Source organism: Ochotona princeps, chromosome 8 (genome assembly GCF_030435755.1).
Source record: "Ochotona princeps isolate mOchPri1 chromosome 8, mOchPri1.hap1, whole genome shotgun sequence".
Classification (NCBI taxonomy): Eukaryota; Metazoa; Chordata; class Mammalia; order Lagomorpha; family Ochotonidae; genus Ochotona; species Ochotona princeps.
The window spans coordinates 7,246,847-7,273,704 of record NC_080839.1 but is presented as its reverse complement, the minus strand read 5'-3'; the positions used below and the strand labels follow the sequence as shown (position 1 = coordinate 7,273,704).

The window sequence follows — 26,858 nt, the reverse complement described above, 5'->3', positions numbered from 1 at the left end:
GCTTTCTTAGGCGTAATAAGTACCCTTTCCACCAGAGTCCTCTTTTATGGGTTTTCGTAGTCCTTTCAGAGCAACCTCAAAAGGCATTGATTCCTTTGAGAGAAAAATGAAAATGTATTGCTGTTGGAACATCTTAGACTCAGCAAAAAGACTCTGATGTTGATGAGAGTTTCTGTGTATAGCTGAACAGAACAATGAAAGGTGTGGAAACAAAGCCACCAGTAAAGGACATAATCCCTCCACAAAATAGATTTTCTAACATTGTCCTTAATGTTTGCTCTTCTTCTTGCTTGCCTCCAGTGAAAAGCTAAAACAATAATGATGATAAAACATGTTCAGAAAGATGCAATGTGATGAGCAGGTGTGTTGGCTAAATGGGTGTAACATAAAATTGGAGCAGATGTAGTAACAGTAGGCTCAGCCTGTAGGGCAGTGGCCAGTCAATAGGAAAGCACATTCAGGATGGCTCATTCATTCTTCTGAGCCCTCTGGAGTTTAGAATAAACAACCTGCACCAGATGTGTGGGCTGGCACTGATTTCTTTCACAGCACAGGTATGCCTATAAAACTCCATGAGTTGATGGTAATTATTATAATACACATTTCTTTGTAATAAATACCTATGTTTCACTTCTATATTGACAATAATAATATCATAAAATATCACCCAAGAATTCAGCTATTCAAGACAGCAGTCTTTTATAATTGAGGCACATGAGTTAAGAGTCTGCAAGTCAGCTGGACTGGGCTGGAGGATCTGGGCTGTGCGTCAATGCAGTGGGTTGGTTGTCTGCTAACCCTGGATGACCTTGCCTGATTTGAGGGCGGTGAGTTTGCTGTGACATTTTTTGTGCTAGAACGAAGGAGACACTCTAGGTATAAACATAAGAGGAAAGCTTAAATATGCAAATACCATGTGGCAAATAATATATCACATTAGAATGTGTCAACTACAAAAACAAAGTGTGTATTTGGAAAGTAAGATAGGAAGGGTAGGATCTGGTCCAGCAAAGGCTTTTATTAGAAAAATGATTGTCAAGGAAAGATTCAAGGGCGCTGCATGAAAGCACCTTGTAGGCACCAGAGGGAAGAGGCTTCCTGATGGAATGAAAAATAAGAACAAAGGCCAGAGCTCACTTGACCCCAGTGAGTCTATATCTGGGAAAGAGGAGCACAGTGCTAAGTGAGGCAGAGCTGGGCTTCCAGGGCCTCATAGAAAATTGTTCTACTTAAGTGAAATGCAGAATGGTCTGTCATTTGACTTAACATTTTAACAGAAATATTCTGGCTTCTATCTTGAGACTAGGCTATGGAAATGCAGTGGTAGAAGCAGGCATATCAATAAAAGAAAACAATGGCTCGGTCAGAATGATAACATTGAAGGTGATGAGCGATGATTGGAGTTTATCCACATTTTGACAATGGGACCTGCAGAAATTGCTGCAGGAGTAGATATGGAATATTAGTTTGCCAGGGCTAACCTATCCAACTATTGCTGATTGGGTAGCTTATTCCACAGAAATAAATCATATCACAGTACTTGGGGCTAGAAGTCAAAGACTTCTGAGGGCTATAAGGTTACGATCCGGTCCAGGCCTCTCTCCTTGCCTTGTGGTGGTCCCATCTCTGCCTCTGCATATCATCTTTACTCTAGATGTGTCTATATCTAAACTCCTCATAAATGCACAAGTTATCTTAGATTGGACTATCCTCACAAAGCATTGACTTAATCAACTCTGTGAAGATCAGATTTCCATATATCATCACATTTTTGAAATTCAAAGGATTAGGACTTCAATGTATTGAGTTTTCGTGGTATCCAGTCTGTAAATTGAAATAAGAGAGAATTAAGAGAATTCCAGATGACATTATTTTTTCTTTCTTTTTTTAACCTGGAAGAGCCATTATTAGCTGAGATGATGTTGAAGGAATAAATCAGTTCAGTTTTATGTGCCTGGTTAGATATGATTGGCCTTTGGTATGAGTGGAGATAGAGAAGAGGACCAAGGGATTAGCCAAAGCCATTCCTATACTAAAAAATCACAAAGAAAAAAAACCAACATGAGAGGCCCAGAGAGGCACAGGACGGACTCCACATAGGAATGCTATGTTCTAGAAGCCAATGGAGACAATGAGTTAAGTAAAAGTCGGGGTAGATGGGAATTAATGGGCAGTAAGGTTTATAACACAGGTTTAGTGATGATGTTGATGAGGGTAGTTTCAGTGGAATGTTGGAGGCAAACCAATTCAAAAGATAATCAGAGAGGAATCGGAAACAGCAAGTATTCACAACACCTTGGAGTAATTGTGATGAAATGGAGAGTAGAGAAAAGATAAAACAAGAAATTCTGTTGTAGTCTATAATTAATATTAGATACAGACATTATATGATAGTCCTATACAAAATATGCATACATATTTATACAGATGTTTATAATAATATTTACATAATATAAATGCTTGATAAAAATATATGTGTACCAGATGTACACATGCATATAGTATGTAATTATTATACATTCATAGAAACAAGTGGGCACATAAGAAATGCAGATAAATACTAGGCTAGCAAATTCTGCCTCTAAATGCTTTTACTTGGAATGATGGAAATGATTTATTTGTTTAAAAATGAATTTTTTATTTTTAGTACAATACTGATCGAAACTTTATTTACAGGTTTAAGAAGTTTGATGAAAAATACCTGCGGAAGCTTTTGATTCGGGAAAATCAACCCAAGTCAAGCATTGTGTCCTTGTATAAAAAGCTTGAAATAAAGCATGCCATTGAGATGGCAGAAACTGGGCTGATAAGTACTGTCCCTTCTTTTGCATCTCTGAAGTAAGTATGTCGTTACCAAGGGAAAGCACTATGGGATAAAGCCTTGATAGGTTTTAGAATCAGTGATAGTTAAATATTTGACTCATGTTTTAGACTGATGACTTTAACTCTCACAGTGGAGGAAGATTCTGATTGATGGTGAAAGCCCAGGAATGCACACATCACACTATATTGATTTCTTTTTTCTCTTTGTTCTTTTCTAGAAGTGGGAAATCAGAAAAAACTATGATATTTCAGATGATTATGCCTTTATTCCTGTTATTGCGGGAAGTTTGTTACTTACCAAAAGTAAAATAGTCCAGCAAACACTGTGACATGGACAATGATACAGTGTGTTACATTTGATACTATTGACGTTCATGTAACTAGATGGCTCTTTGTCCACAGATTGTCCCACAGAATCATAGCTGAAGACTTGGTGGGGAACGGTCAGGATACTTACACCGTAGCTCTCAGTCTAGCCTGTTGAATGTTGGGAACACCTTAGGAACGCTTAAATTATCTGGAGACCTGAGTCCCACCTCAGGCCAATTAAATAAGAATCACTGGGTTTGAGGTCCAGCAATAGATATATTTAAAAGTTCTTCAGTGTTTCCAAGACCCTACTATAGTTCAAATCACTGAATCTAATCTTCCTCCCTAATTTTAAAATGCTGGTTGTGATTGTTAGCCTAGAAATTAAGATGTCAAGTTTCACATGAGTTTGCTATTCATCTTTGGCTCCTGATTCCAGCTTCCTGAAAACACAGATGCTGGGAGGCAGCTGTGATGGGTCAAGTTTGAGGGTCTCTGCCATCGACATGGGAGCCCTGGGTGGAGTTCCCAGGTTCTGACTGCTGCCTTTGGCATCCAACCCGTTGTCGGCATGTGGGGAGTGAACAGGTGGACGAGAGCTTTCTCTGTCTTTCCTTTTCCATTGAATAGACAGGCAAAGCTTTCAAGTAGATCTTCAAAACTATAAAATAAGGAAAGGAAGAACCAGAAGGTTGAAATGAGTCACGCAAAGTCTTTCGAGCAAGTCTGTAGCAGAACCATCAGAGCATTAACACGTAGTGAAAGAGGACATTTCTTTATGCAAGCCTGCTTTTTTCTCTTAGTAACAAATTTAACACAAATCACAGATCCCCGGTGATTTTTTTTTCTGCTGATGAGATTGAAGTTCATTTAAACTAATTTATACCTAATTAAAATGTTCACCACTAGGGAAGGTTAGAGAGGAGAAAACCAGGTAAATTATATTTTTACCAGGACTTTCAATCACTTATAAAACTTAAGTGAGCTTTCATAATCCTGAGTAAAAAGGGGTAGTCAGGATGGCTCCAAAGTAAGGATGTTACATTTCATTGGAAACAGCGCTGTGTTGAACAATAGCTGACTGAATTACAGTCTCAGCTCTGGAAGCTTCTTGTTGTGTGACCTTGAGCTGGTTGCTCTATTGCCCTGAACTTGTCTTCAACTAAGAAATAGGCTATCAATCTTAATCGCCATGCATCCGTCTAGAATTCAGCTCCTACAGAGTGATGGACTCTTGTATCTAGCCATAAGTGTTACTTCAGTGTCCTCCACTCTAGCCATCAATATAACAAAGTCTAGTCTAGAATGACCTTAATACAATCCACTGACATTGACATCACCCCTGACAGCGATGTTGGAAAGAAACAAACTTAAATACTCTTCAAAAAGCTTGATTTATAAAAGCCTTGCAGTATTTCTGATAGCATTAAAAGCAATGTCTTTTGAAAATAATAAACATTTGAAAAGACAAGTAGACATGACTTAACACGTTGCAGAAGGAAGAAAACAGAGCAGCGACATTCATAAAGTGATTCCTGATAACTGAGTCATCAGACGGGGATTTGAGATTAAAAGCACATACCCCACGTATGTTACAGAAAGGAAAATGATGTTGACTCTTTTGGCATTTCCATAAAGATTACATAATTTAAAAAAAAAAGACCTGTGTGGAACTTCTTGTGTTGACAGATGGGTAAAAGAACATATTAGCCACAGTTGAATAAGATTGTTCATTAGAAGGAACTAAGCACGATGCAGCACCACATGAAAAAATAAAAGATGGAGAATAAAATGGTGACTGTGGTAGTTGGGAAAGTTAGATGCTGGAGAAGGTGAGGGACAGGTTGGCAGAAGCAATATGTTAGAGGACAGTGATGGAGGAGCTTCCAAAACGACATGAAATACAACTGCAAGAAGATTAGATAAAAAGGAACACCAAACCCAGATGCAAACTGGTAACACTACCAAAAACTGAAACACAAAGAAAATCTTAAACAGACCCACTGGTGATAGGAGGAAAAGCACTGTATTTCTTAAGATACATAAAAATACCCAGCAATAGATGTGAAAACAAAGAAATAGATGCCATTGATGGCTTGAAGGAAGGAAGGTACGGAACGGAGGGTTCCTTGTGTAATAGCTACTTTTAAGTAGGATAAAATAATTACCTTCTAAAATGAAAATCATCACATGAAAGGATCTTAGAAACAGACAAGCTTGAAGTTGAAGAAATGTAAAGGCAATGGAAAGAGCAATATATTGGAAAATCTAAATTTGAACCTCTCTAACACAATGATAACCTGGACAATACAAGAAATGTAATTAACAAGCCAACAGAAAGAGGAAGTGAAAATGAAATAGATTTTCAAAAGACAACCAAGGAAAAGAAAAAAAATTAAAAAGTGACAAATACAACTTGAATGGTAAAATTGGAGTCTTGAATTCAAGAAATAGCTGAAATCGAAAGCTACGAAATTCCATGATTAAAAGGAAGATATACTCACATAGATAAAATCACAAAATGTACTATAGAATGCCTGAAATACTTTTTTAATATGAGAATACAAAGAATTTACAAATAGGAAGAAAGTATCATATATAATAAAAGTGCTAGCCCCAAAAGTTAAACATTGGAACAAACCTTGTTCTAATCTATAAGAATTAGATAGATAATAACCTATAAGAATATAAAATAATTTCAATACAAGTATATAGTTCCAAAATACATAAGACAAAACTTAGCAGAACCACAAATAAAAACACAGTGTTATTTGTAGTAGAATATTTTAAGTCTTATAATAACTGATAGAATGAAATAGATTAAATTTCTTTAAGATTATAGAACATTTTGGCACCAGTATTAATAGCTAAAGTCTTGAAAAGTTTTATATAAATTATACTGTTTTGCAAAAAGCTAATCAGCAACAAAATAAAATAAAGTGAACCTAACTATACTACATCAACGTTTTACAAGTGAAAATTCAATAACTTAAGAAATTATGTAGGGATATTTTTAATTTTAATATGGTGCAAATAAGAGAAATTAAATCTTGTGTAAAGAAGTGTAAACAATTTCTTTCAGGGAGTTTTTTTTAGCCTTGCGGAAAAGTTAGAAATTACACTAGGTTAAAAAGTCAGTAATCTAGACCTGCAAAAAAAAAAAAAAAATAGTAGTGGACCTGGCGCGATAGCCTAGCGTCTCAAGTCCTTATCTTGAACACACTGGGATCCCATATGGGCATTGGTTCTAATCCCAGCAGCCCCACTTCCCATCCAGCTCCCTGCCTGTGGCCTGGGAAAGTAGTAGAGGCTGGCCCAAAGCCTTGGGACCCTGCACCCATGTGGGAGACCTAGAAAAGCTCCTGGCTTCGGATTGGCTCAGTTCCAGCCATTGCAATCACTTGGGGAATGAACCATTGGACACAAGATCTTCCTCTTTGTCTGTGTTCCTCTCTGTATATCTGCCTTTCCAATAAAAAAAAAATAAATCTTAAAAAAAAAAAGAAAATGTGTGCAACCCCATAAGCATTATGTAAATTAATCTGTAATTTAAGTCCACCTCATACAAAAAAAAGAATTCACAATCATATGGCTTCATTTGTGAATTCCACAAAGCATTTAAGGGAAAATTATTGCAATTTTACGAACTCTTACAGATAATAAGAAAAGGAGACTTTCATGATTGTTTTAGTATGTCAACCTAAATTTAGTACAAAATTTGACAGGTACATTCACAGGGAAGAAAAATGACAGAAAAAGGTTTTTTCTGTAAAAAAATACCAACAAATAAAATCTATAAAAAGAACATCCATTAAAATCACTTAGGGCTTTTTTTCAGGAAAAATGTAAGGTTGTTTCACAGTCAAAAGTGCTATAAAAAAAGATGCATAAAGTCATAGATTGCCATCTGTCTGAAACAGGAGCAGAAAAAATGAGGAAATTCAATATTTATTTCTTACTGTGTGAAACATCCAAACAAACTGTAAGTGAGGAGCCCTTTTCTAAAGTTCAGAAAACAGCTTCACAAAAGGTCCATGGAAAGTATTTTTAATTTAAAATGTTGAAAGGCCTATTTTAAGACTCTAAAAAAAAAACAAAGGTGTAAATTATTACTAGTTCTATTTAATATTTAACCAGTGGTAAGCAAGAAAAAAAAGGAGACAGAAAGAAATTTTAAAAAGGAAAAGTAATCTAGAAAAGGGTAAAATAAAGCTGTTATTACTCACAATTTGATAGTTTTCATAGAAAATTTGAAAGAACCTTCAGATAAAGACTCAATAACTACATTTAAGTTTCTGAATTATAAACCTTAAAAATTCAATGGCATGTATAAATGTTATGATATGCGGGAGATAAAATGTTTAATTTAGAAAAAGGATATTAACCTCAAAGTTAGAGAAAATGAAATCACCATTTTAATACTTGCACATTTAGTGTACATTTAAATACTTGTACATGTAGTGTAAATGAATAAAGTTAATATTAGTAGGAAATAAATATATATTAAGGCAAAAATTTCAGTTTTGTATGATAAGATCTGTAGATTTTAAAATCATATCATTCCCTCTGTGTGTTTGTGAGCGTGTGTGTGTACATGAAAACAAGCAGGACCAAAATTAACCAAGACAGTTTTAAAAAAGGAAGGACTCAAAACATTTATTTTATTAAATAACCAGACTTGTTATAAAGCTGTCTAATTAATACAGCATGATATTGGAACAAGGACAAGGATGAGTAGAATGCTGGAAAGAAATAAAGAACTCACAAGTGGACAATGACTAATGACCAAGCTTGCAGTACAAGCTTTGGAGAAAAGCTAGCTTGTGTCAGCAACTAGGCTGATTAGGTGTCCTTAAAGATGTGAATGAAATTGTCTCAGATCCAGATGCATTGTAGATTTGGATGTTAGACGTATTAATCAACTTTTTAAAATTATTTATTATTTAACTTCATTAATTACATTGTATTATGTGACACAGTTACATAGATACTTGGGTTCTCCCCACCCCTCCCCATACCCTCCCACCATGGTGGATTCCTCCACCTTGTTGCATAACCACAGCTCAAGTTCAGTTGAGATTCCCCCATTGCAAGCGTATACCAAACATAGAGTCCAGCATCTTATTGTCCAATCAAGTTCAACAGCTTCTTAGGTATATCCTCTCTGGCCTGAAGACAGAGCCAGCAGACTTTTGAAAGACCATTATAGAGAAGATTCTTTTTTATAAAAAAAAAGATTTGTTTGAAGGTATAAAAACAGAGAGAGAGAGAGAGAGAGAGAGAGAGAGAGAGAGAGAGAGAGAGAGAGATATGCAGGCACAGAGGGAGAGGCAGATCTACTTGCTGGTTCACTTCCTAGGTTGCCACAAAGGCTGTAGCAGGGCCAAGATGACACCAAGAGATTTTCCAGGTTTCCCATGTGAGGGCAGAGGTCCAACCACTTGGGCCATCCTCTTCTACCTTCCCAGACATGACAGCATCTAAAGTGAAAAAGCTAAGATTTGAACCAGCATCCATTTCCAGCTATGCCACAATGATGGCCTGCCAAAGATTTCTTAAGCAAGTCTTCAAGTCACTAACTATAAATGTGAAGAATGAGAGGTACTGGACTGTCTTAAAAATCATAAGGTCTTTGTATGTGTCATTGTATCATACAAAAAATGCAAAGCCCAAATCACAGAGCAGATGTATCTCCAATAGAACACTAAGCAAAAAAAATAAAATGTAAAAGATGTTATAGATTATTCTATTCATATTAGCGTTCAAACTTAGTTGCAACTAATGTTGAAGTTAAGAGTTACCACCTTTTATAAAGAGGAAAGGAGGAGGTGATTGATGTCAGGGAGCATGAAGTATTTTCTGGGTTTTCATTAATGTTCTGTATCCTTTATTGAAAAGACTTCTTTATTCAAAAGGTAGAGTACAGAGAGAGACAGAGAGAGGGGTCTTTCATCTGCTGGTATACTTCCCAAATGGCTGTTTGGCTCAAGATTTGGATAGGCTGAAGCCAGGAGCCAGGAGTTTCCTGCCAGGTCTCCCATGTAGGTAGCAGGAGCTCATCTGCTGCCTTCTCCAGGCCATGAGCAGGAGCTGGATCTGAAGTGGAGCATCCAGGACACAAACCTGCTGCCCATATGGGATGCTGGCATCACAGGTGGTGGTTTTAGACACTATGTCACATGCCAACCTCAGGGTTCCATTTCTTGACCAGAGTTGTAGTTACATAAGTTTATATATCACTTTGGGATGATTCATTGAGTGATACACATGAAATTCATGTTAGATTCCAAGAAAATGTCAAAATAAAAACAAGGCATATGGCAACTCCTCACTGAAGGTATTCAAATGGTTGTCGGCAAGGACGCGGTGGGAAAGTATACAAGAAAATAAGATAGTAAAATAAATTGTTACTTGATGAACTTTTACATCCCTTCCAACTCTAAAGTTCTGTGAATTCCTTTTGCTGATCAAAAGCACATGGCTAGAGAGGAGGACAGGTGTCTGATCACCCACCTTCACATAGACAGATGCTGCTTCCGAGCAGTAGGGATTGGGGCAAAATTGAGATGCCTAAATCTGGACCTCACGTCACTGTGCTAATTCCTCTGTGTTGCCATTACCCGCTAGTGCCAAGTTCTTGTGTCCCAGTGATTAGTGTTCTGACAGGATTGCATGAGCAATGAATTTGCATCTTCAAATTAGAAGAGAGTTATGTTCTTTGGTGTCTGTGTAATATTTGCAATTAATCATCCCAGCCTCCCCAGCTTTAAACATTTTATCCTGTCATCTGTTTTATTGTACTATATGGTTTTTTGTAGATCCTTGTGACAATGTTTGTGTCTTGCAGTAGTTAAGTAGCTTCAAATGCTCAGTTGCACATTGTGAAGCGTTACTTCCAGGGAATATACAAAGTTAGGTTTCCTTAAGCCTCTGGTCTCAGAATTTTCACCAGCTTACTGAATGCATACTCATGTTCAGAGACATCTTACTTAGCATACATTGCTTTTACATTGACAATAAACCCATGGTCAACTGCACTGTAATTCAAGTGTGGACAAAACTTACTAATGTGCTTTCTTGGGAAGGCACAGGACAGTCTTACAGGTAGACCCCTGCAAAGCATTTTAGCTCTATGCTTAAGACAGTTTTGAACAGTGAAATCACCCATAAGCTGCATAAGACACAAAAAGTGCATTTTGAAACTGACTGTGAAAAGGTCCTTATTTATAGTGTGAGAGATGGAGCGACAAGATTGAACATTGCCTTGTTCATCCTAAAATGTGTGTTTATTGGCATCCTAGGCATGTCTGTGAGTAACTGCAAAGGTGCTGCAAAAGTTGCTATTCTGTTGATGAACTGAAGTAGGAGAATTCACAAATACAACATGTGCAAATAAATACACATTTTTTCCAAATAATTAAAGTAGGTATTTGAAAGATGAGGCTTTAAATTAAAAAAAAAGGACAATGCATACAATCCATGGAAAATGTGTTTCCTTTGATGCAAAACCTTCTGAAATTCATCCATAGTTTTTTTCATAATATGTAGCTTCTATGAACTGTTTGAGGAACCCTCTCCCATACAGCTAATTAAGTTTCTGTTAGAAAAAAAAATGTTCTGTTCTGTTTTGTTAACAGGATGTTAAAAATAAGAGTGATAATGTTGTAGGCTGTGATAGGTTTTTTTTTTTTTCCTGTAAGAAGATAATTGCACTAATGGAGTGTGATTGTGATTATTTTTAGGATTAAACTTATCAAGTGTGAATTTTAAATTAAGTTTTAGAACCCTTAATTATTTTGAACCACTGAAAATATTGAATCATTGGGAAATGCTGCTTGAGAACTAAGTCTGTCCTTCTTCAAAAATGGTATTTCTAGTATTTGTTCAAAGATAAAATATGCTTCTTGCGCATTTTCACAGTGATTGCCGTGAAGAAAAAATAAGGAAGCTCACACCTGGAGAAATGGATGAAATTCGAGAAATATTATCAAGAAATCTCTACCAAATACGTCAAAGGGTGAGGATTCTTTATTTAACAAAATGTTGTGCATTTAGTTAAATCAGGTAAAAACAGGTGCCGTAGCTGGATGGCCACCTCAATGGGCCCTCCACAGAGAATCTTGGCTGGCTCTCTCAGAGCCTGTTCGAGCTCCCTGACTTGTTAGGGTATAACTCCCCTCTGGAATGCTGTGGCAAAAGCAGTGAAGACCCCCGGGTGTTCTACGGGTGTGGGTGGGGGGCAAGTACATGTTGACAAAGGGTGAAGAAATGATTTGGTTACTGTTTTATATGGAATAGCTTTAGAGCTTAGACCTGTCGAACATATTCATTCTTCCTTGTCATTTTCAAGGTGCTTCCGTGTCTTCCGTTAATCATCTAACATCTGAGTCGCTTCTTTTGCTGTGCTGGCATTGTTGACATTCATTGTGATAATTTGCTTATAGTTCAGCTAATCTTTAGGGGGATGTGTGCGATAGGACAAGCCCCATTTCTGTGCATTGCAAACACTGACTCTTTCACGCCTCCACCTGCCAACTCCATTTTACAGGTGAAAGAATGAGGTAAAGGGAGATAGGGTGGCACATGTGACCTATAGCCAGTCAAGGATCTTTCCATAGTCTTCTGGGGCCTTTTTTCTATAGCTTCTCAGCCTTTCCCACCATAGGACAACTCCCGACTCTACCCTTTTCTCTAAGTACTTTAAACATGCTTATATATTATTCTGAAATTCATTTGAGAGATGAAGATAGGGAAAGAAACACATACAGAGAGCTTCCATTGGTTTATTCAGTCCCCCAAATTCAACTAAAAAATGGGCCAGGCTGAGGAGAAGAGCCCAGATGGAACTCTGCTGTAGATGCATTTATAAGAAACTGAATCAGAGGAAGAACATCCAATACTCAAATTCGAATTCCCATATGTGATATGGTGTCCCAAGTGGTACCTTAGCTCAATGGACCATAATATATTGCATCCATCCCCAAAGCACCATTTAATGGCAATGTTATCCTATTTAGAAAGAAGCAAACTATTTATGGCTTCCAGGCTAGAAAATTTTTCCCAAATCTGATATCCATATTTCTAAGATCCATTCTATCCAACCTTTTTTTCCTGTATCTATCCCCTGCTTACCCCAGACACTAATGATGGTATGATGCGTTCTCTCTCTCTCTCTCACTCTCTCACTTCCTCCTCCTTCCCCACTGGAAGTATACTACCTGGTCCCTATTTTTACCTTTTGTATTTTCCCCAACAACCATCAGATTATTATTAGCCCTACCCTTAATGTGTACCACTCGGGGCTTATACACAACCCCATGATTTCAACACTTAATTTCATAATTGTTTTATTTCGGTAACCTTAGCTGCACAATTAGTTCATGAGCTCTTGAAAGCAGGAATTTTGTTCTGCGTCCTCTGTATAACCTGCAGGCAGGCCATTCCAGACACAGGCATCCTTTCAACAAGTGCATGCCAATTGTATTTTAAAAAATAATAAAATTAACTGCTGTTTACAATTTATTTTAGGAAACTTCTACATAGCTTACAGAACTAAAAGGGGCATTCCCTAAATAGTCCTAGTTTAGAAGCTCAACTAGTGGGGCATGCTCATTGCTGCGGGGAAGCATAGCTTTTCAATGAGAAAAAGGAGCACTGGTGTTAATGAAAAGGAACAGGGCACCACCAAGTGGCTCAAAGTGGTGGTTTGTGTGTCAGGAATTCAGAGTCAATAAAAAATGCATGAAGATGACTTGTCTTTTTTCTCCCATATATTAATAATTTTAAGTATGCACCAAGATACTTCAAGGTAGAGAAAGCCACTTGATGAATTGCATGGATTTTCTCATTTATATGTAAAGATCACATTTTCCAATAGGAAAAAAAACATATTCACTGACTTTTACGGAAAGATAAAGTGTTTCAAAATTTCAAAGTGTTAACTTCAATACTTGTAAAGTCTTATGTTTTTCTCCTAGCAGAAGTTGTCTATGTTTGGCTGATGGGGCAAGTCCAAAGAAATGTACAGCTCTGCAGTATCTGAGGAAATGATCAGGGTTTTTGTTTGTTTGTTGCTTTGCCTTTGTTTATAAAATGCTACCCGTGCCCTTTCATTTCAGACTCTGTCCTACAACAGGCACAACCTAACAGCTGACACGAGTGAGAGGCAAGCCAAGGAGATCCTCATCCGCCGTCGGCACAGTTTGCGGGAGAGCATCAGGAAAGACAATAGCTTGAATCGAGAGCGCAGGGTATGTGGGGTCTGAGTACCTGGGATACAGCAGGAGGCCTTCAAGGGCAGGGCCAAGAACGGTAGTGTGGGTCCTCTGGCTGACCACCTGCTCTGCTGATCCTGTCACTGCAGAGACTTGCTTCTCAGGGATTCTCAGGGGGAGTGACTTATGACAACTTGCCCAGTGTTTTTGGGCTGCCTGCTGATTCCAAGCACTGGGATGCATTAGGGAATAAAGCTGATGAAGATTCCTACACTTGCTTGTAAGATTTCTGTTCTAGTGGCAGGGAAAGCTCTCAGTCATGCAAAGAAAAACTGAATTGTCTGTTGTAAGACAACATGTGCTATAGAGCAAATAAGCTCCAGGGGAATCAGAAAAGGGGGCGGAGAATACACAGAAAAGAGTGCATTTTGTAAACAGAATGATATGGCCAGGCTTTATTTGAGAGTAAGACATCCTGTATCCCGTAAGGATTCATTCTCAGAAATGCATCATTAGGCAAATCTGTAATTGTATGGCCATGATAGAGTGTACTTAAGAAACCAAGGCAACTGAGCATCAGTAGGTCATAAAACCTTATGGACTCAAACTGTACAGACAGTCTGATGTTGACTGAAATGGCACACAGTTGTATCTGAGCTCTCCAAGGAGAGTCAGCAGCAAGGGCAAAGGGCAGAAGACAGATAGGTAAGCATGAACTTTGGGGAACTGCAGGAAGGCCAGAGTAAGAAACACGGGACAGTGAGTACTGTCGGTAGCACATGGATAGGACATGAGGGTGGACTAATTTAACAGGGAGGGTGTGGTATCTTACTTTTAACCATGCATTTAGTTTTACATGCAAAATGCCCCAATGTCCAGAACAAATGAGAGAAACTAGATTGTGGCATTTCCACGTCAGTAATTTATCATAGTAATCTTGTTTAGTCTATCTTTTTCAAGACTAAAGTAAATAAAAAATAAATATGCTGTATCTTTTTCTTCATTCATTTAGGTTCTAAGTCTTTCCATAGAGTAAGACTTATATAATTATTTTGGTAAATTTTCTTTAACTATCACATCTTGTTTCTATTGGTTCCTTTGTGGGGTATGGGGTTCAGGATTGGATGTGTTCCAAGTTATTTTCTTCCAGTGAGAATAGAATTCAAAGCAGACATGGACAGAGGTGTAAGCAGGGGAATTTTTAAAGGAATAGCGCATAATTAGATGTAAATGCAGGAACCTCTCTACATAATGAGAGAAGAGCTGATGCCCCCACCGAAGTAGGGGTTGACTTTTATGGGGCAGGGAGTGATACCCTAATTGGATATTCAGATGAGGCAGAGTTTAGGAGGGATTTTTATTCAGGCTTCTGTCTCCCCTTCTGGGAATCTCCAAAGTTTCCTGGTGTCAGTGTGTGACTGTGGCACATGTGTGATCATCACAGTGATTCATGGATGTGGAGAAGTAAGGCTGAGAGTGTGATGGAGATGGGGCGTGTGGAGCCTGCAGCCGTGCTGGACTGGCACAAGGGTTGCTGGCAGTCTCCTGGCTCCTTGTCGCTTACTACCTTCCTGCCTCTATCAGGTTTCAGAAAATGTTGAGTTATTTTAAATGCAAAAGTTACAGCCACTTGAAGTAGGTTTGTTGGTTTTCAAAGTTTTTAATATATGTTTTTGTTGATTCAACAGGCAGAGCTAGGACATAAGAAAGACAGAGCTCCCATCTCCTGGTTCAATCCTCCAATGCCCCATTGCTTAGACTAGGCTAGGTCAAAGCCAGGAGCCAGGCACTCAATCTAGGTCTACCATGTGGGTGGGACCCAGTCATGTGAGCCATCACTTACTGCTTCTCAGGGTTGGTGTGAGCAGGATGCCAGAGACGGAAGTTGAAATTCAGGCTGTTTGATAGGGGAGAAAGGCATCTCAAATGGTGTCAAACATTCAGCCAAATGCCAGCGCGTGTTTGGAATTTTTGTCTAAAGTTCTGGGACAAGTATTTATGATGCTACTTGGAGAACCTGTGTCTCATATCAGAGCTATCCCAGCTTCCTGCTAATGAGTTCTCTGGCAGACAGCAAGTGATGGTTCATGTGCTTGGGTCTCTGTCATCCACACAGGAAACCCAAGCTGATTTCTGGCCTCCTGGCTGGGGCCTTGCTCAGCTTCTGCTGCTGCTGCTGTAGGCATGTTGGAGGTAAATCGGCAGATGGGAGAACTCTCTGTATTTTTCTCTCTCTGTATCTCCTCATTTCAAATAAGTAAACTTTTTAAAAAAGGACTAAATTTAATTTTAACATCAATTTTTATTAGAAAATTTCCAACTCCTAATATATAGTGATTGCATTTATCTGGTCTAAATAAGATTTAATATTTCCTTTGCAGGCTTCCACTTCAACTTCCCGATATTTATCTTTACCTAAAAATACAAAGCTTCCAGAAAAGCTACAGAAGAGAAAGAATATTTCTAATGCAGGTAATGGGTATACATAGAGAAGAGCTTTATTTGCTGATGCTTATAAAATATAAAAGTTTACCTAGTATCTTCTTCTTGAAGGACAAGTTCAATAGCTTACAAATTCAAAATAATAACAGGGTAACATTTCATTAGCCTTCCTGGGTGGCATTCTTAGCAGATCCATAAATAATCTAATCATGTATTTTCCAGAATGATCCTTTGATACAAAAAACCCAAACATCATCACCATGGGGTGTCAGAGCAAGTAAACAGATAGTTCTACATCTACAAATATATATTTACATTTTTATAATAATTCTAGTATATTTTGATTAAGGTAACCATGTATTTTTCTTCATGTAATCATTAAACGTTTTCCTTACATTTATCTAACTTCCCTTTATTTGGTGGAAATCTCCCTTTAACTACTCAAGCCACATCCCGTGAACAAAGAACAAATTTAGAGTTCCATGCTTTTAAAACTCTGTGTAGCCTGGTTATTATTTCCCTGGCTTATTTGATTGATTGGTTGTGTAATTACTAAAAGAGGCAAATCTAAGGATAGCAGGTGATGTTGGAAGTTAGGCTGAGAAAAGAGAAGTGAGAACTGGGGAGCTGAGGCAGCCCTGTATATTACAACAGTGGTCCCTGTTACCCTCGCATAACCAGCAGAACTGGCTGGGCATGCAGCCTGCCCTGTCCACTATCCACTGCCCCTCCACACAGCTTCAGTGCTGGACTCTCCTGCTATTGGTGCCTCCTTTGATTGTTAACTGGGAAACCACCTGTTGGTGGTATAGCACTTTCATGAGCAGTATAAAGAAAATAAGCAAAATTTTGTACAAGAGTTGGCCATGGGTGGGAAACTTTCTCCAGCCAAGGTCACTTAGATATTCATAACATCATTTGCATGAGCTACCCAATGAGCAACTTAGAAACTGGCCTGTCATAGATTTATTGAATATCAATTTCCTCCCACAGTTGTTTTGGCAGGACTAGACCAACTGACTTATCCGGCCTTAGATGGCTGGAGGGCAGGATATTCCTAGCCTCCATCAAATCAAATCAAGTCTCTCCCCCAGTAGCGGCTGTGGAGCTGAGCCCTCTCAGGGTCATTGCTGTGGGGTAGAGGAGGACACAGCCACTGCTGCCGAAGGGCTTCATTTCTCACTCCAGCACCATGACTTGCTAGCCGCTCCATCTGTAACACGGGTGCATTCATTCCACTTGCAGGTGCCTGGCACACCATAAGCTCTTTACAGTTATTACGCACTTTGGACAGGAGGGTTCTCAGAGGTGACATGAGGTAACCAAGGTGGCTCAGCTGCATTTTATGGCCTCTCCCTTAATACCCAGGGCATAGGGGCAGCCTGACTCGCTGAGGGATCAAAGTCATTTCTGTTGAACCTCGTTTCTGCTACACTTGCCCACACTGTGCTTCCTTTGCTCTGTGCCAGACGGTGACAGCAGTGACTCCGATGCGGATCCTGGAACCACCGTACTCAACTTGCAGCCCCGAGCCAGGTGCTTCCTGCCAGAACAGTTCTCCAAAAAGGCCTCCCAGTCCTATAAAATGGAATGGAAGAACGAGGTGGATGTGGATTCCGGGCAGAGGCAGCCCAGCCCCGCTCCAGCACCCCGCAGCAAAGAGGGGGGCACCCAGACACCAGCTGTCCTGCGGCAGCCCCTTCTCTCCAAAGACCAGGGGAGGCAGGACAGCTTGACTCAAGATGTCAGACCCAAGCCGCCCCCGCGGCTGGTCCGGAGGGCGTCTGAGCCTGGAAACCGAAAAGCACGATTTGGGGGCGAGAAGCCTTAATGGATGTGGACGGAGTAGACTGGGGGTGACCAACCCAGCCTGGCTGTAATTCGTCACTTCCAAACCTGGCACGACTATGAAATCCATTTACAACTCTCTTAGCATCTAAACACTTTCTTGTGCTGACTAATGGAATAAGTGCTTACACTAAGAGGAGGAAAATCAAAGAAAGAGAAGTCCCACAATTTTTTTTTTAAGCGGGGAGGGATGTGTCGCGATTGCATTCTCTGTAGACCTGAAGGAAACCAAACAAATGTGTGCCTTTATTGAACTTGAATAACAGAACTTGACATTTTTAACACAACTTTGTGAAAATTTTAATATATTACATATATGCCTCAGATTTTATTTATAAGAAATTTACGTCTATCTGTAGTAGTCAGCTTTTTGTGAATGACACTAAAAGTACTGAGTGTAACTTTCCAAAGGAAAAAGAACTGTTTCTGTAGGGTGGGTCTCAAGTGCAAGGTTGGGAGTCTTTTCTGGTCCTGCGCTGGTGGAGGAGCGGGTCAGGAAGCAGCCAAGCACAAGCCAAGGCATCTCAGGTGGCAGGATGCCCAGGTGGACGAAGTGGCCTGGCTCCCACAGCACAGTCGACGACTCTCTGGATGCCTATGAAGTAATGATGGTTACTTGGCTTTTGATTTGTTCCACTGTCTACCATGTGTCTGGGAACGGCTGAAAGTCGTCTCTCTCTTATTTAAATGTTACCAAGAGAATAAAAGGCTGCCCACACAAAACCAGCCTTTGTGATAGCTTTGGATGAATCCCACCCTTGAGGGCCTCCTGTGTCCTAGAGTCAGTCAGGGGGGCACACACTGCCTACCACATGTTAATATTTGGGTTTATTGGTTTCCCCTTCCTTCCCTCCCTTCCCTTCCCTTCCCTTTTCTTTCCTCTCTCTCTCTCTCTCTTTTTCCTATCTTTTCTTTCTTTTCTTGTGGTGCAATATTGGGAGGAAGAAGTGGGTGATTCTTACCATGTCCATCCACGCACACCTGCTTCAACCAAGTTTCTCTGATAAACATTCTAGAACTTTGAATCCCAAGGAGACAAAGATGGAGGCTTATATAAACAATATTCCAATGCTTAACAGATTGGTGAGATTTCCAGCTTTGGGTTCTTACTCAGAAAGCACATTGGAGAATGTAGAAGTCCTATTTATTCTAATTTATTTTTTGTTGCACTAGACTGTAATTTGCTACTTCTCCCTGTTCAGCCATGTAGTGACTCAAATTCTTGATATTAAATGGGACTCTGCTCATGGGAGCATATTTAAAAAAAAAATACACCAAGAACAGAAGTAGAACATAAACATTAAAGCTTGGTATTTGGGTCTCTGTCTCAAACTGTAGATTTCACTGGTCTTTTTTTTTTTTTTTTTCCTGTGTAGCTGCTCTAACTATTGACTGGAACAAGACTCTAAATTTCTAGATGTAGATATTAATCGAAGCCACCTCTGTTATTTCCTTACTTTCACATCAGAGACACAGAAAAGGATACAAGTGCCTATAGAATTACTGTTGACAGAAAGTAATTTGATAAACATGCACGAGTTGTTCTCCAGCCCTTGATCCAAACCCAGCAATATGAAGAAATACTTCACCTTTATTGTTATGTTCTATGATCTTAAAGTGTCCTTATATTGTTGGCATGAGGTAGGGAGACTAGATGGGCAAAGTATACATTGATATGGCAACCATTTATTTACCAGTCACCCATGTTGATCAGTAAAAAGAGTGTAGGACACAATTTGAATACTACCAGCTAAGACTCTGTGCCAAAAAGTTCTATTTAAAGATATTTATACAAACGTATATATTTCTTATACTGAAAATTGATATGAGATTTTATTATAGGAATTTATGACAAGATGTGGTGTGTAGTTTGGGGAATGCAGAGTACATACTTTCTAAATAGAGTTTATGAAATCTGCAAAGAAAGGCAGAAATTGAAAATTATGACAAATTTGTCATTTCTCACTTCCTATATAAATAAATTTTACAATGATTTAATTTTCTGCAATGAAAGCAAATATCACAGAAGATTTATAGCACTCTATGTTAGGTAGCTCAAATTCAGCTGTCACTAATTAGAAGTCACATCAAGAATTTGGATGTCATTGTATAAATTTCCAAAATGAAAAAAACTGAGTCATTTTATCTTAATTAGTGTTTAAGAATTTTTTTCTTTTGTGGAAAAACAAAGGCAATAAAATTAATTTGACTTCATTTAGCTTGCTTTCTATTTTTTTTTTTCTCTCTCTAAGTACTCAACTCCAGTTACCCTAGAGAAGATATGGAGATGAAATCTTCGATTAAATACTGCCACCAGATAAATGTCTGCAGTAAAAAGAGTTCCAGCTCTTTGTGAATGACTGTTATTTCAAGTAACACTTGATCCAACCCAAGCCCCAAAGTGGTTCTAGAATCCTGAAAGGCCTTTGATGTTTCTGGTAGCAAGATTTGATTTTGACTACTTCTAAGTGAAAAGCCAGAGATCACTGCTTCATGTATGTTGCAAAGGGATGTTGGAAACAGTTATACTGCTTTGCAAACACCTAGAAAAATAGCCTCCAGATATGCTATTTGAAAAATGTTGACTAAGTTCTCAGCTCCCAATGTCAGTATGGTCCAGCCTCAATGAATCAATAATAGGAGATCTCTCTGTATGTCTTCCTGTGTCTTTCTGTTTCAGATCAATACATCAGTAAGTAAACTTTTTAAAAAACAAACACAAATTTAAATAATGAATATTGATTGACAGTATGACCTTGTCTGGATGAAGTAGCTGTTGGCCTTATTGGCTGAGGCTTGGGCACATTATAGTACTAAGATAATAAAATCAGTGGTGCTCCAGTCTCTAAGAATGGCCACTTTATTCTTTCCACATACTTTGCTTCATACCTACAGACTTATAATGCATTACGCAATGTAAATGCTATGTCAATAATTCTGATACTCTATCGTTAGGCGATAGCAAGAGTAAAAGGTGTGTGAATGTTCAATAGAGACACAGCTCTGTTCCTGAACTAAGTTGATCTTTGGTTGGTTGCACGTTTGGACACAGACAGCAGATTTTGTGCGGATTGTCCGGTTAACCTGCCACGTCCTTGATACAGAATAGACTAGTGATCGTCTCATTTTCTTTGCTTTCAGAGCAATGTCTGTAGCTCACAATTACTTTACATCCTATATATTAAAAAAAAAAAAAAAATGGGTCCATTCTACAGCTCCCTTTGAAGGAAAGCAGGAAGTCTGTCCAGGTAGTAGTTGTATGGCCCTAACCGGAGCTGCTGTTCTGACAGCTGTCACGCTCTTTCCGAATTCCTCCAATGTCACCCACCTCCACATTCAGCCCATGCCCTCGGGTGAGCCTGGCCACCCAATGAATCACTCAGAAGCATCATTTCCCAACAACCTCTTTGATGTTGCACTGGAACATACTTTACTGGTCCCTTTGATTTTCCAGTTTTTCCAGTTTTTAGAGCAACATTCTATTTGTTTACCTCTATGCATAAACTGTGGGTCAGCTCTCTTACACGTGTGGCCAAGAATGAGCTTTTCTGGGTGTAGATTTCACTACAGATTGATCAGATTCCCAGTCTGCACAGCGGGCTGGCTATTTGGAATGACTCAAAATCCACCTCAAGATGTTTCAGTGTGTCACAGAGGTATTGTGGAGTCTGTGCCTTATTACTGCAGGGCACAGAAATGATGCCCAATGAGCTATCCATAGACAAAACCCCAGACACAATGTGGTGATTCTTCAGTGTTTCACATTTGTTAAACAAAAAAACTTGAATTATACATCTTAATGTTTCTCTGCTCTTAGTAGCTCCAGTTGGTTTACAAGCATGGCTGGTGAGTTTCTAGTTTAAATGATACGCTTTGCATCTAGTTATGGAAACTTGGCTCACCAAATCGAAATTCTGTATAAGGACATTTTTCCTTCCTTCTGAGAAAAGTCATAGAAAAGCATTCACACAAAAAACCATATGTAAACATCAACTACTTACAGAGAAAATGACGCAGAGCAGTTCCAGAAGCCCCAAGTTTTACATTTGTGAATCAAAGCAGCGCCATCTGTACTACATGGGATCATGATAGCTGGAATTGCCTGAAAGATTAGAATTTAAATTCCAGGGCCCAGAGCGGAGGCTCCGTGACTAAACCCTCACCTTGTAACTTCCGGGATCCCATGTGGGTGTCAGTTTGCATCCCAGCTTCTCCAGTTCCCATGCAGCTCCCTGCTTGTGGCCTGGGAAAGCAGTTGAAGACAGCCCAGAGCCTTGGGACCTGCACCTGCATGGAGACCCAGAAGCTCCTGGCTCCTGGCTTTGGATTGGCTCAGTTCTGGCCATTACAGCTACTTGGGGAGTGAACTGGCAGATGGAAGATCTTTCTTTGGCTCTCCTTCTCTCTATTGGTCTGCCTTTCCAATACAAAAATAAATTCTAAAAAAAAGAATTTCAATTTTGTTAGTTTAATATCTATCTATATATATCTCCATATATAGATAATTACGCTGCAATACTACTGTGTAACAGAATGATAAAATCAATGAACAATTTTTTTTAAATTTTATTGTTATTTCTTCAAGATATATTTATTCACTTGAAATTCAGAGTTACAGAGAGAGATCTTCCATCCTCTAACAACCTCCCCTGATGGCCACAGTGGCCAGGCCTGGGGCAAGTTGGAAGCCAGAAGCCAGAGGCTTTCTCTGGGACTCCCATGTGGGTGACAAAGGAGCAGACACTTCTGCCATCCTCCACTGCTTTTTCCAGACCACTAACAGGGAGCTTCATGGAAAGTGAAGCAAACAGGGCAAGAACTATCACCCAGAGGGGTTGCTGGTGTCATGGATGGCAGCTTTACAACATATACCGGAATGCCGGTCCCTAGTTTAAAAATTTGTTTAAAATATTTGTTTGGAAGTCAGAATTACTGAGAGACACAGAGAAGTACCTCCCATTCATTGGTTTACTCTCCAAGTCGCCACAATAGTCAGGACTGAGCCAGGCCAAAGTCAGGGCCTAGTAACTTCGCTTTCATTGCCCGTGTGGTTCAGACCATCAGCAGAGAGCTGCATGGAAAGTGGAGTAGCTGGGGACACAAACCAGGGCTCATAAAATATGCCAGTGTAGCTGGCTATGCCACCACACCAGCCACAGATATGAACACTGTTCATTTTTACATGCGATGAATCCTTGCAAAGGATTCAAAGATAATTGTAAGGCTATGAAATAGGAAAATGCTTCAAGAAGATAATGGAAAAATTAGAATTTTCAGCTGTTTATTGCAAATATTGTGCATTTTTTGTAAGATGCACTGTTCATAAGAAGTGTTCTTTGAAGGAAACGTATGTGGATATTAAAATCATTTCACTCAATGTTTCAACTCAATGTATATGAACCTTTACAAAAATTAAGAATCTGAGAGAAAGAGCATCTCTATCCACTGTTTCCCACAAAGCCGGGGTTCGGCCTGACCAGTGCTGGGATCCAGAAGTCAACTCAGGTCTCACACACGTGGCAGGGAGCCAACCACTCGAGCCATCGCTTGCCGTCTCCCAGATTCTGTAACAGCAGGAAAACTAGACTCAGGAACACCAATCAAGACTTTAACCCAAGAATTCTGATACAGGTACCAGGCATCTCAACTGTTGTCTTGACCACTACAGCAAATGCTCCCCAGAAACCTCTGGAAGTATACCGACATACTGCTTTCCTAACTCAGCCTCAATAAAAGAGGCAATATCATTGCCTTATTACATGATTTTTTATTCAGAGATATGCATCAAACCACGGATACATCATTTTCAGACTTAAGATTCTGCTAAATGGGCTTTTCCAGTTAAGGTCCTTAACCTTCAGAAGATGAAGTTATCTTGCCTGGCAGTTATAACCTGACATACTTTGGTGTGTTACTCATGTCGAAGATAATAGCATCTGAAAGTACTTTAAAGGCGATCCAAAGAAAACACCTTCCCCAGTGACGTCAGATTGGCACTGCCAGAAGCTGGACTCTGAGATGCCCAGACCTGTGCTCCCAATGCAGACTACTCAAGGTCATTCCGCAGCTGGTTACGTGCACAGAGAGCCATGAGGACCAGGCTCCAAGTTAGCAGCAGAACACGTTCACATCAGCTCTCTACTGGATCCCTCAAACTCGGGAGATATTTCGGTAGATAAGCTAGCATAGCAAAAAAGCAATGTGTAGACTGGGTGAGAGCCTGAATCTCCACTATCCTAAATGGAATAGAAATTCTTTGATAACCCTAAAGAAATGTTATCTCCTATCCATGTTGTAAAGTGCAGCATATCAACTACTTTCTTTTTTAATGCTTATTTAAAAAGCAAAGTTACAGAGAGGGGAGGAAGAAAGGAAGAAAGAGAGAAATTTTTCAGTTGCTGGTTCTCTCCCTGAACAGTTACAGTGGCTGGGCTAGGCCAAGCTAGAACCAGGATCCTCTCGAACATACCAGTCACCCACCATGGGAGTAGCAAGAGTCCAAATATTTGGGTCATTTTCTACTGCTCTTCCAGGCACATCAGCATGTAGCTAGCTGGATCAGGAGTTAGAACAGCCAGGGCTAGAAATAGTGCCCACATGGGATGCCAAAGTCACTGGCAGGCACTTAATGAGCTGTGCCACACCAGCCACAGCTTGAAGACTTCAACAACCAAAGGCTGGCTTTTATGGTTCAAGCACAGATTCAGCATATTGGAGATTAAATTTTTCAAGTACTTCAGGAACCTGAACTATATATACCTCAAGATACAACATAACTTCTCATAATCACGATTTATTGGAATAACACTCTGAAGCAGCAGACCAAGTGCCTGCACTTTTCCCTTGAATGGACTCTTGCTCATCAAAGGTATCTAAATCTCTTACCGAGAGGCCAGGCGCTCCTCATACCCTGTCCCTCTGTACTCCCGAGGAAGGGCTCCCATGAATGCCTATAAGTCACCTGCTGGTCAGCCCAGGACAGGGCGGAAGGGACATGCGGCACCAGCTCTCCCAACCTCACCCCAAACTCCATCTAGACCCGACTCATGGGCAACTCCCAAAACTCCCCTCTTGGCCTCTCCCTCCTTTTCCGCTGCGTGCCCATGCTTCTGAGACCCTCCTTCCTTCACAGGCATCCCTGCAACCAAACTCTAGAGTGCTCCTCTTTTGAAGGGACTTTCCAAAACCTGAACGACCTCACAGCACTAGCCACCTTTTCCTCCTCGCCATGAATTCTGTGGCTGCCCTCACCTGTCAACCAAACGCCAAGCCCTGAGCAGGGCAGCCAAGCCCCCTGACTCAAGGGGTGATTCTCAACTTCAAGTGTGTCAGAAGGCAGTGCAAGGACTCGGAGATACTGGTCCCACCAGTCGGCTCCAGTCATGACTTCCAGGAGGAGCCTTGCACCTGATACTTCTGTATATAAAGCTGTATGTATGTTTCAACAACAGTTATTTCAAGTGTAGTCATCTTACAGTTTGGAGAAGATTACAAAAGCTATTCAAGTGAACAACAACAACAACAAAAAAAAGAGCAGCACAAATGTTAATTGAGCAGCTTTAATTTTCCCTGAGATTATATCCTATAAACAATACAAATGCTACCCAGTGAAGGGTGATTTTCAAACATCACTGTGCAAACGAATTGTCAGAAATCCTTGTTGAATTGGTCCCTGGCAGGTCCGGGACGGAGTCTGAGTGTCTCCATGACCAACAAGCTCCTGGGTGATGACGAGCCCGCCGCACCACAGACCACACTAGTTATCTGATTGCTTGAGCAGTTCCCACCTGCTGGTTTACTCCCAGAAGGCAGGCGGAAGCTGGGGGGTTCAGGCAGGTGGAAGCAAGGAGCCAGGAACTCAGTCCAGGTCCTCACTCGAGCCAGCACTGCCATCTGCCACAGTGCCCGTTAGCAGAAAGCTGGAATGGAGCACCCAGCTGGGACCTAAGCACTCCGCTATGGGACGTGGGCATTGCAGTGGCACCACACCGTGAACAGCAAAGTGTCAGACTTCCTAGTACAGAACTATAGGACACCACATCTTGGGAACAAAAATCACATTAATGAGACTACAATCACTACCACTCAAGTGCAAAAGTACGTCCCGAATACGAACATCGATCATTGGATTTCAATATTCCTATTGATTGATCAACTATAAACTCTCATTAAGAGGTATATCTTTTTTTAACTTCAAAGAGGAAAATGCTGTAAATTTAGCAGTAATAACAGCATCTACACATTTAAAAGTTTTTAAGTAATGTGCTTCATACTGAAAATGGGGAAAAGGCATTCTTTTTTCTGCACGCACACGTCATTGTATAAAGCAGTGCTCACCCACTGTCCCAGCCTGTCTATTCCCCACGCTCCTGAAAGGCAAGGCCATTGCACTGCATACAAGCTTCCGGTCTCCTTGGGAGCATCTGGTGCTTGTGTTCCTAACTGCGACACCTGAGAAAAAGTTCTCAATTCCCTTGCAGCCAGATAGGCAGAAGGACAGTCTTCCAACAAAACTTTATATCCTGTTAGTTATAAATATTTGCAATTACATCATATAGAACTTCTGAAGCTATGGAAATGTTTCTGCTTTATAAACAATAAATATTAAAGTTGTGGCAAATTAGTGTCTGCAAAATATCATTTACAATTATGCACGTGCTGCACTGGACACAGTGGACTCGTTAAGGAGATGAAAAGGAATGTGAGCTAGAGTGGTTTACGTGTGAAAGAGGGATCCCGTCTACGCCTTTTCCTAGTAACTGACTTAACACCCAGTGGCTGGCACATCAGCCCTCACCTTCAATGAGTCAGCCGTAGCCTTCACTAGGGCCTCTTCCCCAGCTCCTTGGGAAAACACACCCAAAAGCTTCCCCATGCACCAATGGCCTGTTGTCTTCTTAAGCAAGACATTAACATGGAACAAACACTACAGAATCCAGTTCTTCAGGTAGGGCCCACAACCAGACCCTTACTTTCAGATGAATGCATCAAGTATTCCTCTGAAATCCAGGGATGTGCTCTGGTTTCCCCGCCAGGTCCATGCCTGCAGGAAGAGACAGGAAGGCAGTCTTCCATTGGTGCCCAGCGCACACATACATACTGTCAGACTATGAACACGCTGTTTGCTCAATGCACCGACTCCAGTGTGTATGGGTCTGGCACCCATTTCTTTTTGGAGAGCACAAATGCTGTGAGGCAGCAAGAGCCCAGCACACTGTGGCT

General features: G+C 40.1%; 1 protein-coding gene across 1 annotated transcript in view; it reads left to right on the top strand.

The window, feature by feature from the left end:
- Nucleotides 1–17,978, top strand: part of SLC9A2 (solute carrier family 9 member A2) — a 96,735-nt gene extending 78,757 nt beyond the window's left edge. Inside the window, exons 8-12 of the mRNA XM_004594205.2 lie at nucleotides 2,677–2,838; nucleotides 11,053–11,149; nucleotides 13,251–13,382; nucleotides 15,728–15,818; nucleotides 17,258–17,978. Coding sequence (XP_004594262.1) covers nucleotides 2,677–2,838; nucleotides 11,053–11,149; nucleotides 13,251–13,382; nucleotides 15,728–15,818; nucleotides 17,258–17,619 — 844 coding nt within the window. The 3' untranslated portion in view covers nucleotides 17,620–17,978. The remainder of the gene's footprint in view (nucleotides 1–2,676; nucleotides 2,839–11,052; nucleotides 11,150–13,250; nucleotides 13,383–15,727; nucleotides 15,819–17,257) is intronic.
- Nucleotides 17,979–26,858: the final 8,880 nt, after the last annotated feature.